This window comes from Athene noctua, chromosome 13 (genome assembly GCF_965140245.1).
Source record: "Athene noctua chromosome 13, bAthNoc1.hap1.1, whole genome shotgun sequence".
In the NCBI taxonomy this organism is placed as follows: Eukaryota; Metazoa; Chordata; class Aves; order Strigiformes; family Strigidae; genus Athene; species Athene noctua.
Window position 1 is genome coordinate 14733744 of NC_134049.1, and position 17772 is coordinate 14751515.

General features: G+C 49.1%; 1 protein-coding gene across 4 annotated transcripts in view; it reads right to left on the reverse strand.

The window, feature by feature from the left end:
• Positions 1-17772, reverse strand: part of ITGA11 (integrin subunit alpha 11) — a 50996-nt gene that overhangs the window by 21651 nt on the left and 11573 nt on the right. For 3 of the 4 annotated variants that reach the window (XM_074917655.1, XM_074917654.1, XM_074917657.1), the window contains exons 1-8: positions 8639-8736; positions 6118-6209; positions 5708-5822; positions 4039-4166; positions 3196-3344; positions 2364-2508; positions 1766-1931; positions 633-703 (exon numbers count right to left, since the gene is read on the reverse strand). In XM_074917655.1, coding sequence (XP_074773756.1) covers positions 633-703; positions 1766-1931; positions 2364-2508; positions 3196-3344; positions 4039-4166; positions 5708-5822; positions 6118-6168 — 825 coding nt within the window. In that variant the 5' untranslated portion in view covers positions 6169-6209; positions 8639-8736. Of the gene's footprint in view, positions 1-632; positions 704-1765; positions 1932-2363; positions 2509-3195; positions 3345-4038; positions 4167-5707; positions 5823-6117; positions 6210-8638; positions 8749-17772 lie in introns of those variants that run through there. The other variant, XM_074917653.1, reaches the window with a different exon arrangement.

Consider the following 17772-nt stretch of genomic DNA (forward strand, 5'->3'; position numbering starts at 1 on the left):
CCTAAAAGCCCATCTCCTAGACTATATACTTATTGGAGGCTGCAGAAGAGAAAAACAGCAAAAGATCCCTCCCAGAAATTGCAAATTTTACAGAAAAGGGGAATAATCTAACAAATGGAAATAAATAAATAAATAATCTGGCAAAAAATTCTCCAAAGCTCACCTGGAAAGATGGAGAATTTTAAAACATGCTGGAATGACATTTCCACCTTATCCATATCTTTTCAGAGTGCTTTTCCTTCTCAGGAAAACCACAAGCAGAAATCCCTGTTGGCTTTTTGCTCGGACCTGCCAGCCCACAGAGGTCAGGGGTGGAAGGGGACTGACCGTCCTCTGCACCCCCAGCACCCACAAGTGCCTTCCTCCATGGCACATCCCAGCACGTCCCTCCCAAGAGGTCGTGGCATTGGGAGGAGCTGATGCAGCCTGGCCCCAAGGAAGGTCCCTTCCCCATGGGATAAACCAGCAGCAACAGCATTTTCTTCCTTATGCTCGTGTTAGCAATTTAGCTTCATGATTAATAACTTGCCCCAAATACTCGTCTCCCCACTGGCAGCTGCCGGTGATGATAAAAAAGCGCAGGGCACCTGCTTGCACAGACAGGAGAAAAAACCCTGCGTTTACTCTCTTACTTCCACAACATGCGATGAAAATCCAGTCTGGGACATTTCCAGTCCAAAGGAGATTTCATTCTTGTTGGTTCCTAAAAAAAAAAAAAAAAAAGTAATTTATATTTAATGTTATATTTAATGATGAGATTTGCTTTCCTGGAGGGGCTGAGGAGTGCCTCTGTGGGTCAGGGTGGGATGAGCATCCACCTCAACCCCCCCTGGAGCACAAAGGACCTCAGTTGCCAGAAATGAGCCTGTTGCTCCCTACATCACCACAATTACACAATCTCGTGCTACTAATAGGTACTGGGAGCTCTGCCATGGCATGGATCTCTCCTTTCCTAGCTGCAAGATCACACAAAAATGTGAATTTAGAGGATTTTGCTTCATAATTACAGCTGGGTGAAGCTTCTCACTCAGTGAAGCTTTCTTCCACAGAGAAGTGTTACTGGACCAAGGTAACTGACAAACTGGTGGGAACCTTGTGAGCTGGTTTGACCAAAATTCCATCAAACCCTGAGATATTTAATTTTCAGTGAAAGCCCTATATATTCTCTTTTGTCCTAGGATGCACTTTTCCTATGAAATTTAGATAAATTTAGTTTTGGAGACTAACAAACTTGTCACAAGGCAGACAGAAGCATCGTCATTTAGAACAAAAATATTTCCTGATATTTAATTTCAGCCAATAAACCATAAAACCCCACATTATTCCCATAACCTGGCAGTGTCTGCCACACCAGGGAGTCCCTGGCAGTCAGTGGGTGTTTTTTGTCTGTTTATAACCCGACTGGGTTTGAACGGAATTTGATGGATAAGAAAGATGCTGACACCCAGACGACCCCCACACCAAATTTCAGAGGTTTGCTGTCAATGCCAGAGTGGCAAATACTGGTAGCCAGAATGAGGGGTGTCCTTTGGAGGAGAGGGGATCTCTGCTCCTGATGCTTGAGGGGTACAAACCACTCAAAATAAAAACATTTCTTTATATATGAAGATGTTCACAGTGTGATTTTATGTGCTGTATCAAACAGATATTAGGGAAACTCTGGTGTGACCTGTTCAAATTGAGCAGAACATGGACCGACAGCAAATCTGAAGCAACCTGCTGCAGCCAGGCCATCTGGGACGTGTCAGGGAGGAGCATCACTCACCTTCCAAGCTAAATATCCTTTCCCCCAGCGCATCCACAATGTCTTTGAGCGCTGCTTCATCTGTGACATTAAAGAAATGCTTGTCATCTGGGTCACTTGCTATAAATTTTATCTCGTTCAGAAAGGCTTCGGGATTGATTCCTCTTCTGTTATAATAACCCAGTACCTAGGTTTGAAATAGAAATGCGAGGCTCAGGGGTTTTCACGTGATGGATAGAGTGGTCCCAAACCACTCGAGGGGTGTCCATAGGGAAGGAGCCCCACGGCCTTGGCATCTGACACCCCATTGCGGGAGCAAACCGAGGAGCAAGGAGCTGCTGTAATTCCTCCAAGCAGCCCAGGCTGGGCACCCTTCATGAAATTTTGGGTGCCCAGTGCAATGCAGGGTCCTGCTTGTCCCTGGTTATGGTGCCTGCTCCAGCAGCTGAATCCAGAGACGGGCACCCCCCACCACCACCAAGGACCCCTGTGAACACGCTGGGGGTGGTGGAGGTGGGCTACTCTGCCAGCCCCATTGCATTAGGGTGCACTGGGCACCGCCAAGCTCTGCACAGCTTCTGCAGCTGTTTGCTGCCAAAAGGATCCTCCCTGCACTTACCGCCACTGCGTATCTGGTGACGTTGTCCTTCTCGCTGTCCTCAATCACCTTCTCCAGGTCTGGGCTGTCATGCGACTCTCCATCTGTGATTACAATCATTACTCTCTTTGCCCCTTTCCGGCCACCTTTCTGAAATGCTTCCGAGCTGCAATTGAAGAGATGCCCTGGGCTGCTCAGCCTCGCCAGGCTCGCCAACACGCGCGCCCCGTTGCCCACATCGTACAGCGCCGAGCAGTGCTGGGTGGGCTGCTGGCCCCTGGGGAGGTGCAATCGGGTGCGGGACTCTCAGGAAACATTTTACAACTTTAAAAGGGGATTTTTCCCACTGATGGAGCTGACTTCTTGCAGGAGAGGAGCATTTAGTTCAGCAAAATGTCCTAAATCTGAAGCAGGAATATTGGTCAGGCTGTGGCAATAAAGCACCACTTGTTCCAGATAATGGAGGAGCTGGAGCTGTGGGTCACGGCTGTACTGAGCTCCCGGGTACCTGATGGGGGTCTGCAGAAGGGCTACAGCGCCTGGGGCAGACATGGGGTCCACATTAGGGGGCTGAGAGCTCAGCTCTGGGTGCTTTCAGAAAGAGGATACATTTTCAGAGTCTGCCTTTGCACCCTCCTTCTGCTCCAGCTGCAACTGAGGATGGAGCAGGTTTGCAAAGCGTGGCTTGTAAAACATCACTTAAAGGCCGAGGGGTTTTGCAAAAGCATTTTTAGCCTGGAGGTATCCCCTGCTTTCTAAGCAGCAAGGAGAAGCAAAGGAGGAGAGAGGGAAGAAAAACGAACAGTGGTTTAAACTTGTTATCAGGAGGAACAGGAAGGTGAGGGATGTTTACCGAGCAAACTCTATCCCATAGGCAGTCCTGGTTTCTGTACCTCCTCTTTGCTCTATGTGACTGGCAGCCGCTACCACATCTTTTACAGACCTGTAGTCATTTAAATGAAACTCATGGACGACATCTTCTCCGTACTGAACAACTCCAACCTAGGGATTAAAGGAATATTACAAAGATTGCCAACAACCCACCGTGTGGCAAGGGGCGGTGATGCAACAAGCACACTCTGTCAACCCCACAAAATAACAGCCACCCTTAAAAATCTATCACTCTCTCCCCATTTGCTCCAGTTTTCCCTCTATAGGACCACTGATAATGCTTAATTTTAATTCTATTCTCTGCCAGCTCTCACCCATTTGCAGATACCCCTCCCCTGCTATAAAGGTTTGGGGTGATGCACATGTGCTGTGCCCCAGCACAGACACACAGCACCTCTAGATGGGACCAAATGGGGGTTATTTGTGCAAATTGTTGATGATATCCCTGCACAAATCCCCAGCCAAATCAGCCCATGATTACTAATTAGAAAAGAATGGAGAGCTCTTCACAGCTGCAACAAGCTGCCTCAGCACAAGGCAGTACTTCTGTATTTCCATGCGATTTCATCCTCCCCATGCCCAGTCGGGATGCAGGGTACTGCTCTCTCCTTATCTCACTCAGGGACATTAATGTGAGCATTATTTCCATGGGCTCGGCTTTAAATCCATACAAAGTTTATTTTGAAAAAGCGTGGTGCCAAATTACAGCATATTGCCAGAAAAGGGATGTTGAAAAGGGCCCTGTGAGCGTGTCCAGGGGACTCGGCATGACACGGGGGGACGCGCAAGTTGTGCAGGGGCTTACTTGTATCTGGCCGGGGCCAATATAAAATTTTTTCAAGATGTTTATCAGGAAGTGCTGAACTTCAACCCAAGGATATATGCTGTTTGATCCATCCAGAACTATGATTATGTCCATGTACGTCTGGCATCCTGTGAAAAATACGCAGTGTGTTATTGAAAGACCTTGGCAACGCCTGCAGAGGGAAGATTTATGGCTTCATTTCTCGCACCCAGGTACTTGCTCTTATGATTTGTTTGAAAAAAAAAAAATCTCATTTCAATCATTCATAAAGACCTTTGGGTTTCAATAAGGTAGAGAGAAGCCACAAGCATCCTCTCTGCCGAGAAAAGACTGGATAACTTTCTAAGAAAAACATTCAGCTGTACCTTTTCTGATTCAGATTTGGACCTTTATCCGGTCTCATATAGTTGCATACTTCAAAGAGTGGCCCGCTGCAGGCAGGATCCGGCCTCTGTTCCTCCCGCAGAGCAATGCTTTACCCCTGAGTCACTCCTCAGCCCTGCCTGTACTCGCCATATAATGCAAGTCGGGTATTTCCTCCCCTTCCCATTAAATCCTCAGCGATGAGGCAGCCAAAAACCCCAGTGAGGACCCCAGAGCTCAGCCCAGCAGTATGAGCCACGAAGAATTTAGGCAGTCGACTGGTTTTCAGTGGTGAAAATTGCTCAGCATCATCTCTCTATCTTGCTTATATTTTATAACATTATTTAGAAAAGTTGCAGAAAACCAGATGATGCTGAATTTTCCAGTGACAGATATTTATCGGCCGCCCTTTTCACCTACTGTAGGCACTTATGGGTTAGTGCATCCATGGACTAGAGTCACACACAGGTCACTCCATCACTGTGGTCCTCAGCTGCATGTCACCACCTCGATCCCCCACTCACCCCAGCATCCAGGGAAAGGAGCTGACCCTCTGTATCCCACTCACTAAATTATAACGTTCTGCTCATTATAATTTTCTCTCTGAAAAAACAAATTACTCTTTGCAGCAAGGGCTAAAAACATCTTCTGCCCATAAAGAGGTAAGTGACACCAAGAATTTGGTGGTGAGCTCTGCCTTTACTGCCTCTTCCCCCCAAAAGTCCCGTTTTTCCATGCTCTGCTCTATGCCGTGACAATTAATCGACACCCAATGGGTGATGGAGCTGGGGCATCGCACCCTGTGCCCAGCCGGGACAAGGAGCTCCTGGGAGCCCAGAGGGTGCAGGACAGGCTTCTGCAATTTCTTTTCCTACAGGAATGCCAAGAAGCTTATTTAAAACCTCAAAATAAAATCACGTATTCAAATTTACAAATTTGGGCCAAAATATTTAGCTTTCAGTCAATGAGTGCTTTGTTTTGTGTGGCCAAGGTCTGAATTCTTTCCCTATTTTGCCTTCCTAGCTATGCTGATAAAATATTCTGGATACTTTTCTTTCTGGTTTTGGAAGAATAAGGTATTTTTTGTCTTCCCCGGGTGTCAGTCAAAAGCAAAATGTTTACCAGATGTCTATGTACGTAACCCCCTTTGAATCACTTCCCTGCAACCATTTCCTCTGCTCTCTTGCCTTCGCTTAAACACTGACATCGCTTTGTTTTCTCAATGGGACTGAAGTGATTAGAGAACAGAAATTCCCTCTGACTTCAAAGGTGGGGTTAGAGCCGCAGGGCAGATTGTTTCTCGTACTCTGCAGAGCCGGAGCCACCGTTTTGGAGAACCTGAAGTTGGAGTTGACCCGGGAGCACATGCCCGTGGTGTAGTAGGAGCTCCCACACTCATGGGACCAGAGAGGGCTGCAGGCCTGGGTGGAAAAAATAAATCATCAGGGATAGGTTTAAAATTGCCACTTTTTAATTGCTGCTTTGCAAGGCTGTCTTTTCCTTTGGCATCTTTTTTCCCCATGCAAGGTGAGGGTTTCTGAGCCCCGCGCTGCGCGCAGCATGTGTATAAACACGCAGAGAGGCGTATTTGCATGCCTGTACGTGCTGATGTACATGCATCTGGCTTCGCATGCCTTTACACGCTGCTGTGCATGCAGCCTGCAGAGCCCTCCCCACGCAGGGAGGCCAGGCTGTGCTGGAGCCCCCGTTCCTCACCAGAAAGCTGTTGTCCTTGGGGTTGGTAGCCAGGCTGAGGCCAAGGCGCATGTTGTCCTTCCGCTCGGAGACGTTGGAGAGCGTTACCCGTCCTTCGGAAAGAGGATGCGGTTAGGGACAGCTGCCGGGCACCCAGCCCACGTCCCCGTGGTGCTCCCCGGCATCTCTGGAGCAAGAGGGAACCCAGCAGAATGCTGGAGGAGAGCTGTCTCTGCCTGCTTCCACTGCAGACTTTGTGCTTTTTCCTTTTTTTGGATGCAGTTGTCAAGATAAGAGTTGGGGTTTTTTCTTAGATGCCACAACCAAGAAAGAGAAAAGTCTTCTAAGGAATGAAGCTGTGAGTCAGGGATGGCTCCTCTTCATAGTCAATCTTTAGGAAGAAACCCCTCTGAGCAGCTCTAAATCTATTTTATTGTCAGGCCAGCAGGCATTTAGAGGCTGCTTTATATTTGTGCATTGCTTTTGTTTCCCATGTCACAGCCCAGAAACCGGGAACAGCCCCCAGGGCAGCCCTGTCTTTTGGTGAACGCTGATATCATTTCACTTTGACACAAATGCTGCCTGACCCAGCCACTGCTCCACTTCAGGGGGCAATGCGGCTCCCTGTGACCCAGGGCTCCCCCTTTGCTCTTTTGCCCCTGAGAAGGAGGAAATTGGGCAATTAATGGTAAAACTGGGGGGCTGTGGCCTTTGGAAGCGTCTTCATAGAATCATAGACCCATAGAATGGTTTGTGTTGGAAGGGACCTTAAAGCCCGTCCAGTCCCACCCCTCTGCCACAGGGAGGGACACCTTCCACTAGCCCAGGTTGCCCAAAGCCCCGTCCAACCCTTCCAGAGATGGAACAGGGACTTCCAGGGACATTCTTGCTGAGGTTTAAATTGAGGGGAGGCTCAGAAACCGAGATCCACCACCCAGAGCTCATCCCGAAGTGTAACATCCTCCAGCAACCCCTCACTTCATCCCTGCAGCCCTTGTGGCTCCATCCTTGGCTCTCACCCACGTACCCTGAGTTTGCTCTGACCCACTGTCTGCACACACGCTGCAGCAAAGCCAGAGAAGAAGGGGCTTTAGGCCACATTATAAATCCTCCAGGATCGCAGCTGCAGATGCTGACACCCCACTGTCCTGCTCTGATACTCAGGTACGTTATAGCTCTGCGGTGGGGAGCAGGATGCTCCTCACCAGCTCCCACCCCTGCTGCCCGCTCGGCACAGAGCCCCAGTCCCACGTCACCTCGTGCTTCTCAGCACTATGGTCATCCCTGTTGCATGCTCACTGTCAGCCTGGCAACCCCCTAGGGCAGCTCCATGTCTGGTTTTACTCAAATGGCCTCAGTGGGTTGTGCTAACTAGACAAGTTAATTGGGAAAAAAAATAAAATAGGATGTGCTCATGGAACTGATCTTTTCATCTGAAGCTTGTTCCCAATGGAAAAAAAGATTGCTTTTTGGCAAGATTCAAATTTACACACACAAGAGATTTTTGAAGAATCTCAAGGATCTCATAGCTAATAAAAAAAAAAAAAAAGGAAAAAAGAAAACAATGTTTAAAAAACCCAAAAGATTTGGGGCCAATCAATCAAATATTGCAGATGATCCATAGTTCCTCCTCTCTTATCAGCTCTGGTAGAAACCCAGGATAGTTTATATTCATAATGATGAAAAATAAAGTGAGAACAGCTGCTCCAGTTGCTCCAGTGTTAAAAAATCCCAGACCTTGTCCCTAAACCCCAGCAATGCTCCTCAGGACCATGAGAAAGTCCTCAGCTCTCACATTTTCCACTAAGACAAGGATGTGCCCATCAGGTATCCCACTTTGGGCAGCAAAGAGGACTTGTCCCCCCATGCCCCCCACTGCCCCAGTCTGGGGCAGACATGTCCCAATATCATGATATTGTGCTGTCAGTACAGTTGGTGCTGGACCAGCCTGAGAAACCCTGAGGAAGAGCTCGCTCTCTCCATCCAGGGAGATGGGATTAGGATGTCTGCAGGACCGGAGCACCCCTGGGGTCTCTCCTCCTTCGACAGCAGTGATGGGGCCTGAGGGTGGTGGGGCTGGGTGATAATTCCCCAAATACTAAAGCTGTGGGGGCAGGCTGGATGCCGGGATCAAAACTTGCCTGCGCCCAGGGAACCTGCTGCAGTGGGCATGTTGTCCGATCATCCCCCAGAAAAGGAATACAGACACTGCCAAGTGCAGCCAGTGGGAGCATTATCCATTGATAAGTTTATCCTGATTATTTAATAAACCAGTTTAAGCTATATTAAATAAATAACTTTTAAACTTTGTTCTGATTTGCTTGATTTTACCTCAATGTGGCTTAAAGCTCAGCACCAGGACTAACATGAACACCTGAAATAATTCCTTATCTGAAAATCCTCCTAAAGCATGCAGTCCTCATGCTTTTTGGGGACAATCTGGACAACTCAACAGGGCACAACTTCACAGACCAAAACCGTGGTAAAAAGCACCATGTAAAAAATGGCCAGTTCCCCTCGCTGCCCCACGAGTGTGCGGTACCTAGGTTGAGTTTGGTGCAGTTGCTGTGGGTGTCACTGGTCACTGGGCACTTGTAGACATCTCCTGTCTTCTGCTGGCCGTTGGTTTCGTAGGGAGCTCCCACCACCAGCCTGTGGGAAAGAGGGGTCTGTCAGTGCAGGAACAAACCCACAGCCACTGCTAGAGGGAAGCCCCCACGGGAAAAAGGATTCCCCAGCCCAAGTCCTCAGTTCATGGTTCAGGAGGTGTCAGGAAAGGGTCCCTTGTTGGGGTGACACCATCGTTCCCCCACCCTGACTTGGCGCAAGCAGCAAAAGCACTATTTTGACTTCCCCTTCCCATGACAGCAGGCAGCAATAAGCTGGGGACCATGACTCACTGCTGCTTGGAAGTAATGCCCATCAGATGCAACGGGGGCGAACAAATGTCTGGCAGCGAGCAAGGTCTGCAAAACCATCTGGCAGCACTGGGAGGAGCAGGGGACCCCCATCACTGCCCTGGCTCATGGCCAGCACTGGCACTGAGACATTCAGCATCTGTCTGAGGTCCCGTGGTTGATGCAGCTGACCCCAGGGAGGAGGGGACGGAGGTGTCCCTTCTCACCACTGCTTCAGGTAAGAACATTTTCATGCCAGGATCATCTTCAGGACATGGATGTGTAGGGAGGAGTCCTGCCTAGTGATACCTGATAGAATAGCAAGGAGCTGGTATAGCAGTGATGGCAACTCACACTGGGATCCACAAGGAATTTTCCCCACTGAAAAGCTGGAAAAGTGAATTTCCAAGAGTTTTACTCCAACCTGGGGTTATTCACTTATGAGCAGTCCAGAGCGGTACGTTAGGATCCCCAGCTCAGCAGCTGGTGAGGACATTGGGCCTCAATCTGTTCTTTAAAATAAGAGGAGCTAATAAAACCACATACATCCACCAAGGATGCAGCTCACTAGTCAGGATGTATTGGGGACATCGCAAGCATTTTTCTCACTTATTCTTGTGGACTTGACCAGAATAGTACAAAAGAGCAAACCAAAGGAGGAGCAGAGCAGGACCTGAGGAATCTGACCATTCCTCCCAGGCTAGTTCAAAAATACTCTGAATCACGAGTTATTGGTGTCTTCTGCTCCCAATGTGTTAGCCCAAAATAAATCTGCTCCATTACTTTTTTTTTGCTTTCAAAATCCTATCGGTGGATGCAACCATCCAAGTCCGGATCACCAGATAAACAGGGACCTCTTTTGTTCTGTGCCGCCCTACCCAGCAGCTGGCAAAGCGACTGTCCCCAGCACAGATGTTCCCTGTTAGACCAGAAATGGTCATTTTTTTAAAGTGCTTCTTCTACAAAGACACTAAACACTCATTCTTTTATTCCATCACTATAAAATGGAATTGCTCACCAAATTAAAAGCTCCAAAATCTAAGCGGCATTTAAGGATTCTCATGGAAATACTTCCTGTCTTAGAGCTTCATTGCTAACAAGGACATTAATTAGGGGGAAATAATAACCATCTGGAGCTATCCTCAGTAGCATCCAGAAGCCCAGGGAAGTCTGGTACCTTCTCCCTGACCTGCACAAGGAGTTTGCTTGTGTCCCTCTGCTGCACTATCCATGTCTGTTTGCTCATGGCCAGAGAGGAGGAGAAGGTGAAAGATATGAAACGCAGTGAAAGGATGTGGGAGGGGGAGAGAAAAAGACCTTGAAGATGAAAAAGAAATAAAGGTTGAGACACCTCAGAAGATGATGTTCTCATTTTTAAATCTTAACTCCCAAAGAAGAATTTAACATAAATAGGATTTAACATGATCATGTCAGAGCAGCTCCACCTTGATGTGTCCCCCTCCTCAGCCAGAAATCCTATCTGGGACTTTCTCATTAATTAATATTCTGGTATTAAAATTATCATTACTCATTAATAAATATTCCCGAACACCAGCAGTTATTAAGTTGAAGCATCTCTTTCAAATGCGAGACAATGACGAGGGCAAACCACCCGTTCCCCCAGTTCCCCAGCCCTACGTCAGAGCTGGACACTCCAAGAAAGCCCAAATATTTACAGATGCTGCCATGAATGTAAAGGGGTTGTGAAGCTCATGCAACCAGAATTTTTGTCTCCCGAAGACAATGGCATTGTTTTCCCTTTTCGGTTAAATTTAAATGATTGATTAGCTGAAGCTAATTCTAATTTCTAAATTCTCATGGAAACTTGGCAGCTCAAGAAAAGGCTTTTCCAGCTGTTTGCAGGGATGTTGTAAGTGTTCCCCAAAGTCGGCTGTCAGAGATGCTGCTCTGCTCACCAGCTCACAGGTTGCTTACAAACCTCTTCCTTTACTTTGTGGTTTGTAAGTCTGTGCTCTAAATGTTGGGGGTTTTTCTTTTTTTTTTTTTTTAAAAAAAAAGTCCTATTCCAAATCACTCAAATCCAATTGGAGCATCTTGCTGCAGCAGGGAGCCATTCCCTGCCCCGTGCCAGCTCTCCCCATCCTCACGCACCCTTGGGTCACCCCAAATCTCCCCTCTCGTGCTCCCTGGAGGGTTGCAATCCCCCCTGGCCTGGTGTTAAACAAGCAAAGCCCTCTGCAAAGAGCAAAGCGGCTGGCCCTTGCGTCATGGCTTGGCTAATAAATGAAGCTTTAAAAGAAAATAAGAACCAAACAAGCCCGCCCTCGCCTTCCTTTTCATGCACTCCTTATGGGGAAAACAAAAGCAAAAAAAAAAAAGGGATTAAATGTGAAAAGCGCAGACTGCTCAGAGCAACATGTCTGAGGACATATTTTTAACTTTCATCCTGGGAAAAAACAACTAAAAAAAGGAAAACCAGGCTGTTGGTGGAAATACTAGAGGAGCTTCTGCTCTGCCTGTGCAGTGAGGGGAGTGGAAACCCAATTCCTGCTCTGCTAGCAAAGCCCCCGTGCTGGGTCCTGCTTGCCGGTGTCCTGCCCGGGCTGGGGATGGGACGGCTGTGTCCACGGCTGCAGGCTGGCTGAGCCTCACATCAAACAGCAAAATGATGTGTCAAGCTCAATCTGCATTTTTTTGCACTGTTTTACATGATTTCATTACATGAGCACATGAGCAGTGTGTGCAGGGATTCTAGCATGACAGGGCAACATAAAACATGAAACACCGCCGTGCTTCAGTGTCTAAAACACTTAAGAATCACAGCTGCTCGCTACTGATTGAATTATTGCTTTTTGTTTTTTTCCTCTTAGTCACAACATTATCTGGTGAAATTCCCTGTGTCACAGACATTAATTGATGCCAGTTACTCAGAACCGAACCCAATAAATTATTTTTGGCTGGAGCACATCTCCCAGGAAAACATCCATCCCTGATTTGAAGGCATCAAGTGATGGAGAAGTCAGCGTTTCCCTGGGAAACTTGTCCCAGAGTTCAGTGCTTAAAAATTCGTGGCTGTTTGGATGCATGTCCAGACTCCCACACTGAGCCGAAGGGATGTGCCCGTCTCCAGCATCCCATCCTGGAGGAGGGTACCAACACCATCAAACCACCTCTGACAGTCCTGAGTCTGGTCTGCTTCATTTTTTCAGTCCCTATTTATCTTCATTTATTATTTGCTATTGCATAAATTTTACAATTCTGCCTATTGTCCCTAAATCACTGTTGTCTTTTCCCCACATTTTCTCCTGCCAGGACTGTATTAATCAGTACCTTTGCCCAGACATTGCTCAGCCCATACACATGATGATCCCACACCCCACATAAAGGTGCCCCCACAGCCTTTTTTCATCCAGCAAATTCCTGACTTTTTAAGGGAATAACCCCCCCAGCACAGCAGGCTCCCTGGGTGCACTACGGAGAGGTTGCAAAGCTCATTTTGAGCCTTAAGATATTTTGATTAAATGGAAAGAAATCAGGAAAGGAAGGTATGTCTAGCTGGTGATCCGGGAATGCAGGGATTAGGGAGGAATGGAGAAGCAACTATGCTTTTCACAGGATTTTTCAATCAATGGGACACTTAATCTCCTGCAAGGCAAATTCACTTGCAGTTAATTTATTCAAGATGGAACTGGATGAAGAAGTGATTAAAGAGGTGCAGGAAAGGGAGAGTTCAGCTGTGGAAAACTTTAAATCGGATCAGGGTTCCTTGGAAGAAGTGTGACAGAGAAACGGACTTTGAAATGTTTTTCTCCACATTGGCAACAGTGGAAAAAAACACCTAGTGGGATTCCAAGGAGAGGGAGAAACAGCAGCGAAGTCAATGAGATGGTGGCACAGGAGGATGTGGGGCCTGAAAATGAGTTCCAGCAGCTTTCTGTGCACCCTCTAGCAAATAATTTTATCAATCTCTGGTCATTTTTTCATCTTTAATTAGGAGACAGCTCTGCTGAAGAGCACAGGCAGTGCTGATGGTGAGGATCCCACTGCCTTGTGTGAGCAGCAATGAGCAGGCTGCTGCTCTGGGGACTTCTGCTCACCATGAGCAGAGAAAACGCGTGTGTTGGTGACCAAAGGCCGCTGCAAAACACGCTTGGGACAAAGAGCTGTGGCCAAGCGTCAGGTGACCTCCAACACGGTCTCATAGAGGGAGCCTGAGTTGGTGGCTGTTGCAGTGTTAAACCCAGATCCATCCTTTGGCAGTGCCCAAAGCCTGGGGAGGGGCAGCAGGGATATTAGAAGATGACAAAGTGATTTTTTGGGTCTCTCTAAGGAGTAGTCCCATGGGCCAGAAGCAGCCAGGGAGGGAGCCTGGGGCATCTGGGAGAGGAGCACAGGCTGGCAGTGGGAAGAGGTGCTGGCTCTGGGAACACCAACAAGCGTCCTGACAGCGCGGGGTTAGCGGCGTGTTAAATAGTATCAGCTGGGTACATTCAGCAGGCAGTTGTGGAGAAGCATGGTGCACAAAGCCCGGAGTGATGCAAACTTTTGCTTTCCCACCTGGCAGCAGCAAGTTTCACCCAGCCCTGGGGCGTGCGGCAGAGGAGGGGGAGGAAGAGGATGGTTACAGCAGGGAAGTATTTGCACAGTCTGCATCAGGTTTCCATTACCCTCAACAAGGGACAATGCGCCCAGGCGCTGGCACACAGGAGAGGATGCTCCTCCCAGCCACATCCATATCCTTCTCTCCTGCGTGCAACATCACCTCATCCTGATCCCTCCCCGACCATCTCCAGCCCTAGGACAGCGTCTGCGATGACACCCTCCACCCAGCACACACCTTTGGGCTTACTCGTGACCAACGAGCCATTTGGGCTCGTTGTTTAGCGGTGTGTGCAGGGGAATGTTACACCCTTTGCAAGACCGTTTTGCCCACTGAATACCTGACAAATCATCCCTTGGCAGAAGCATTCCCGGTGGAGGCATTAGAGCCTTGTGCTCGCTCCCAAATATCCCTATGCTCCCTGTATTACCCCAATTAATAGACAACCTACTAATGACAGAGCAGTTGCAGTGCTCCATCCCCACATTTGGTGAGTTTTAGGGGATTTCTCTCCCAAGATGGAGCATATCCTTGCTTTGACGTTTGGGTCCCGCTGACCCTGCAGTGCCCAAGCGGATCCAGACCCCAACCCACTGCTGGCAGTGAGCTTTGTCCCCATCCCTGTCCCCTCCTGTCCCCGCACGGTGAGTGCCTGCAGGAGGCTGTCCATCTGCCACCGATACACATAAGCAACTTTTTTAAAGGCTGATCAATGTTTTCTCTGCTTCATAACAAACCCTCTCATTGCAAAACGAAACATAAACACGACTGTAATTCACCCAGCTGTTCCGCATGCCGGGTCGAGCTGGGAATGGATGCTCCTAATTACACAGCCCGTTCCCACAGCACGTCTGCAATCCCTCCCGCGGCTGGGCAGGACCCGTCAGGCTATCTGCCCCCATGCTGAGTGGCCACGTCACAGGAACAGCCCCGAGGGGACCCAGTGCCAGGACACGGGACCAGAGACGGAGACAAGCCAGGTCCGAGCCCCGGGCGCTGCTGCAGCAATTACACAGATATTGCAGTAAGCAAAATCACCGGCGCACTCCTTAAAATAGCAGATGACGGGCGTGTTGCAAACCATGTCTGAGGAACTCGCAGAATATTGTGGTCAGCAGTAATGATACTTTCTTATTTTTCCTGGTGTAATTTTTTCCCTTTTACTTAGGGATATTGTAATAAAGAGGTGTTTACAGGCGAGGCCCGTCAGTGATTCTTGGCCCGGATGCAGGTTTCTACTGTGGTGTTTGGAGCTGCTGGTTGATGCTCTCTGTAAGCTGCGTGTGTCCATCAGGACTTGTGTGATCTCCGGCTTTCTTCTGGAGGTTTCCAAAGCAAACGCTGATCTGCGACTCCAGTTCTCACCAGCTGCCTCTTGCTTTCCCCAGTCATGCATTATCACCAGGTAATGGTGTTTTTGGGGTTCCCCAACCCATGTATTTCTGCACTGGAGGCACCATTGGGTCACCAGCCCTGACATCACAGCTCTCTTCAGCTGCCCTTTGGTACGAGGACACCAAGCTCCCAACCATAAATAATGAACATCTGATTGCAAAGGCCTTTTTATGGGTGAAAAATATGGGCTGGAAAGGATCAAGACCCTCTTCCTCTCTAGAGATCTTCATAAATGAAGCTACAGATATTTCGCAGCACATGTGTATTATGGTGGCACAGGCAGGACCTGGTGTCCATCCACCTCCAGTCTCCCCTGGTCTCACCACGGCAGGGGTGCTGGGGTCTTAGGGCTATGCCTGGATGCTGATGCTATGGTGCAATAAGGATGCTTTAAAAAGGACCAAGGAGACAATTTTCCTCTGTGCAGCAAGGGCCCATCTGCTAAAGCTTGTGCTTGATGGGCCTCCTCCAGCTCTTCTTAAAACTGGTGCACCTTGGAGGAGGAAGCACCCATGTGCCACGACGAGCAAAGGTACATTAGAGAATTCTGCTCTTGCTGTGGTGGTTTGGAAAGCCTAGGGTAAACCTGCAGGGTTGGGGGAGAGGAAATTTTCAGGCCCTTGGGGTGATGCTGGGATGCCTGGGAGCCCAGAACCTGTGAGGCAGCTGCTCTCCACTGGCTGGGTTTGTTATGTAGCCCAAATCCCTATTTCTCCACAATGCCTCCTGTTGGTTCCCTTGCTGAAAAAAATACCCAGTGAAGTTTTGGTTTTTTGCTGGACAGGGTGGCAAACCTTTTTCTTCCTCCTCTTGGTCGGTAGCAGGCTGAAAGAGTCTGTCAGTGGAGTGCAGCCTGGGTTTGATGCAAGGGGACATCCTCCTGCGAGCCCCTCTCCTCTGCAAGCCCTACAGCGAGTAACATGAGACCACATCTATTTTTCCAATTAGACCAAATGCTTTCTAAAAAAAAAAAATTTAAAAAAAGAAAGGGCCTAACCTTGCAGCTGATTCAAACTGACCCCAGAGTCTGTGATAACCACACACCTTTATGGCAAGGAAGATGTGCCACAGGGATGTCAGATGCCTGTGTGCTCCGAGGCACCCTGGGAAGGTGCCAGGCAAGGACAGACCAACCTGTGGAACAGCCCCGAAGACCCCAGCGATGCTAATAAGAGAGCCTATGGGACTTTCTGGAAAAAAAATGGCCATACTGTGCCAAAAAAGGGACAACCCCTGAACACAGGAGATGGGGTGAGCTACTACAGTACCCCTCAGCCTGCAGCCAGCCTGTGCCTGCAGCCCCGGCGTGGTGGGAGGGAGAGCCGGGAGCAGACATTATCCCCGCACCGGAGGAATGCTTTGCAGTTATGTACCCTTTCACCAAAATAATCCAAGCTCTCGGGTACTGGCCAAACCACAGGAGAATTACAGCCAAGAAAGCCTCTCGCAGTAGTAGGGAAATAGCAAACCCTTTGACTGTTTTTCCAGATCAGCACAATTATAACTTTAAATCCACTGAGCAGATTTTTTCTTTCTTCTCCCTCCTCCTTTTCCCTTTGGCCACGCTCAAACTGGAAACGTCATGTCTGTGCCTGGAGCAGCCGTGAGGATGGGAGGTAAGGGCTGCCCCCCTTCAGGCACCCTTGCAAGGAGGGGGGTTAGCTCTGGGGTGCTTGCAAGGATGAGCTCTTGCTGAAGGCAGAGGGGAACTGAGCACAGGGAGGGGCTCAAGGGGCCCAAACCCTGCACCAAGGCTTCACAGCACCCCTTCGCTTCAAAGCAGAGTTGGGACAGCACAATTTCAGGAGGAAGAGAGCAGCTAGAGAGCATCCAGCACCTCAAATGCCAGACCTGCAGCCCTTGAAGCCCATCTGGTTGCCAGCGTGGCCAGGGACCCACTCCCTGGCCATGCCACCTTGCCAGCAGCATGAGCGCAACCCTGCCCTCAGCCAGCTCGGGAATGCTGTATTTATTATTTTTACGGCTGCTGAAGGCCAATGGATGTTTATTCCCAGGGTTTTCCTTCCACAGCCAGTTTTTCTCAAGCTTCATTTTTTGCATAGCTGGAGACTTTCAATCCGCAGATGCAAGCCGGCGTGGGGCAGCAGTCCTGGCACTCACTGCGTGGAGCATCACGGCTGCTGCCGTCTGCCCCGTGGAGGCACAATCCACCCCCCCAGCCTCTCTCCCTCGCCTGCTTCTGTATTGGGGTGTCTGGTGGCAATGGAGAACCGAGGGCAGTGGTTGGTGTGTCCTCCTGTGCACGTGTGGGAGGAGTGAACAGGTCCTTTTGTCCTTCCTTCGGGAGTGACACAGCTCCTGCCTCATGTGACTCACACCTTAAATACCCTCAAAATGGCAGGAACCAAAGTGTGACTTGGGGCAGAGGAGCAGCTCTAAGCCAACTCACCACTTCCAGTCAACACCATAATCATCTCTGCCCATACGGTAGCCCCATTTCCTACCAAATCTCCTGCCAGGCCACTTTGCCCCATGCTCCGCAGCACAGGGAGCTCCCATTCCCCCCAGATTTCCCCTAAAATGCCCAGCCCTGGGGACGGGGATGCTCAGACACTGTAACGCGCTGGGCACCACTTGCCTTGCCTGTACTGGGATTGCTCCAGGGCAGGGCAGCCACTGCCTGGCTGCCGCTGTGCGAACCTACATTGCACATTAGGATGAGTTTCAGTAGCCTCTTGTCATTTTTTCCATTCACATACTTGGAGAAGGCACCTCCATCTTAATGAAAAAGGGAGAGAAAGTGTTGAGAGGGAGGTCTGAAAGCCACTCGCTGCTCTGGAAGACAGTGAGCAGGGAAAAACC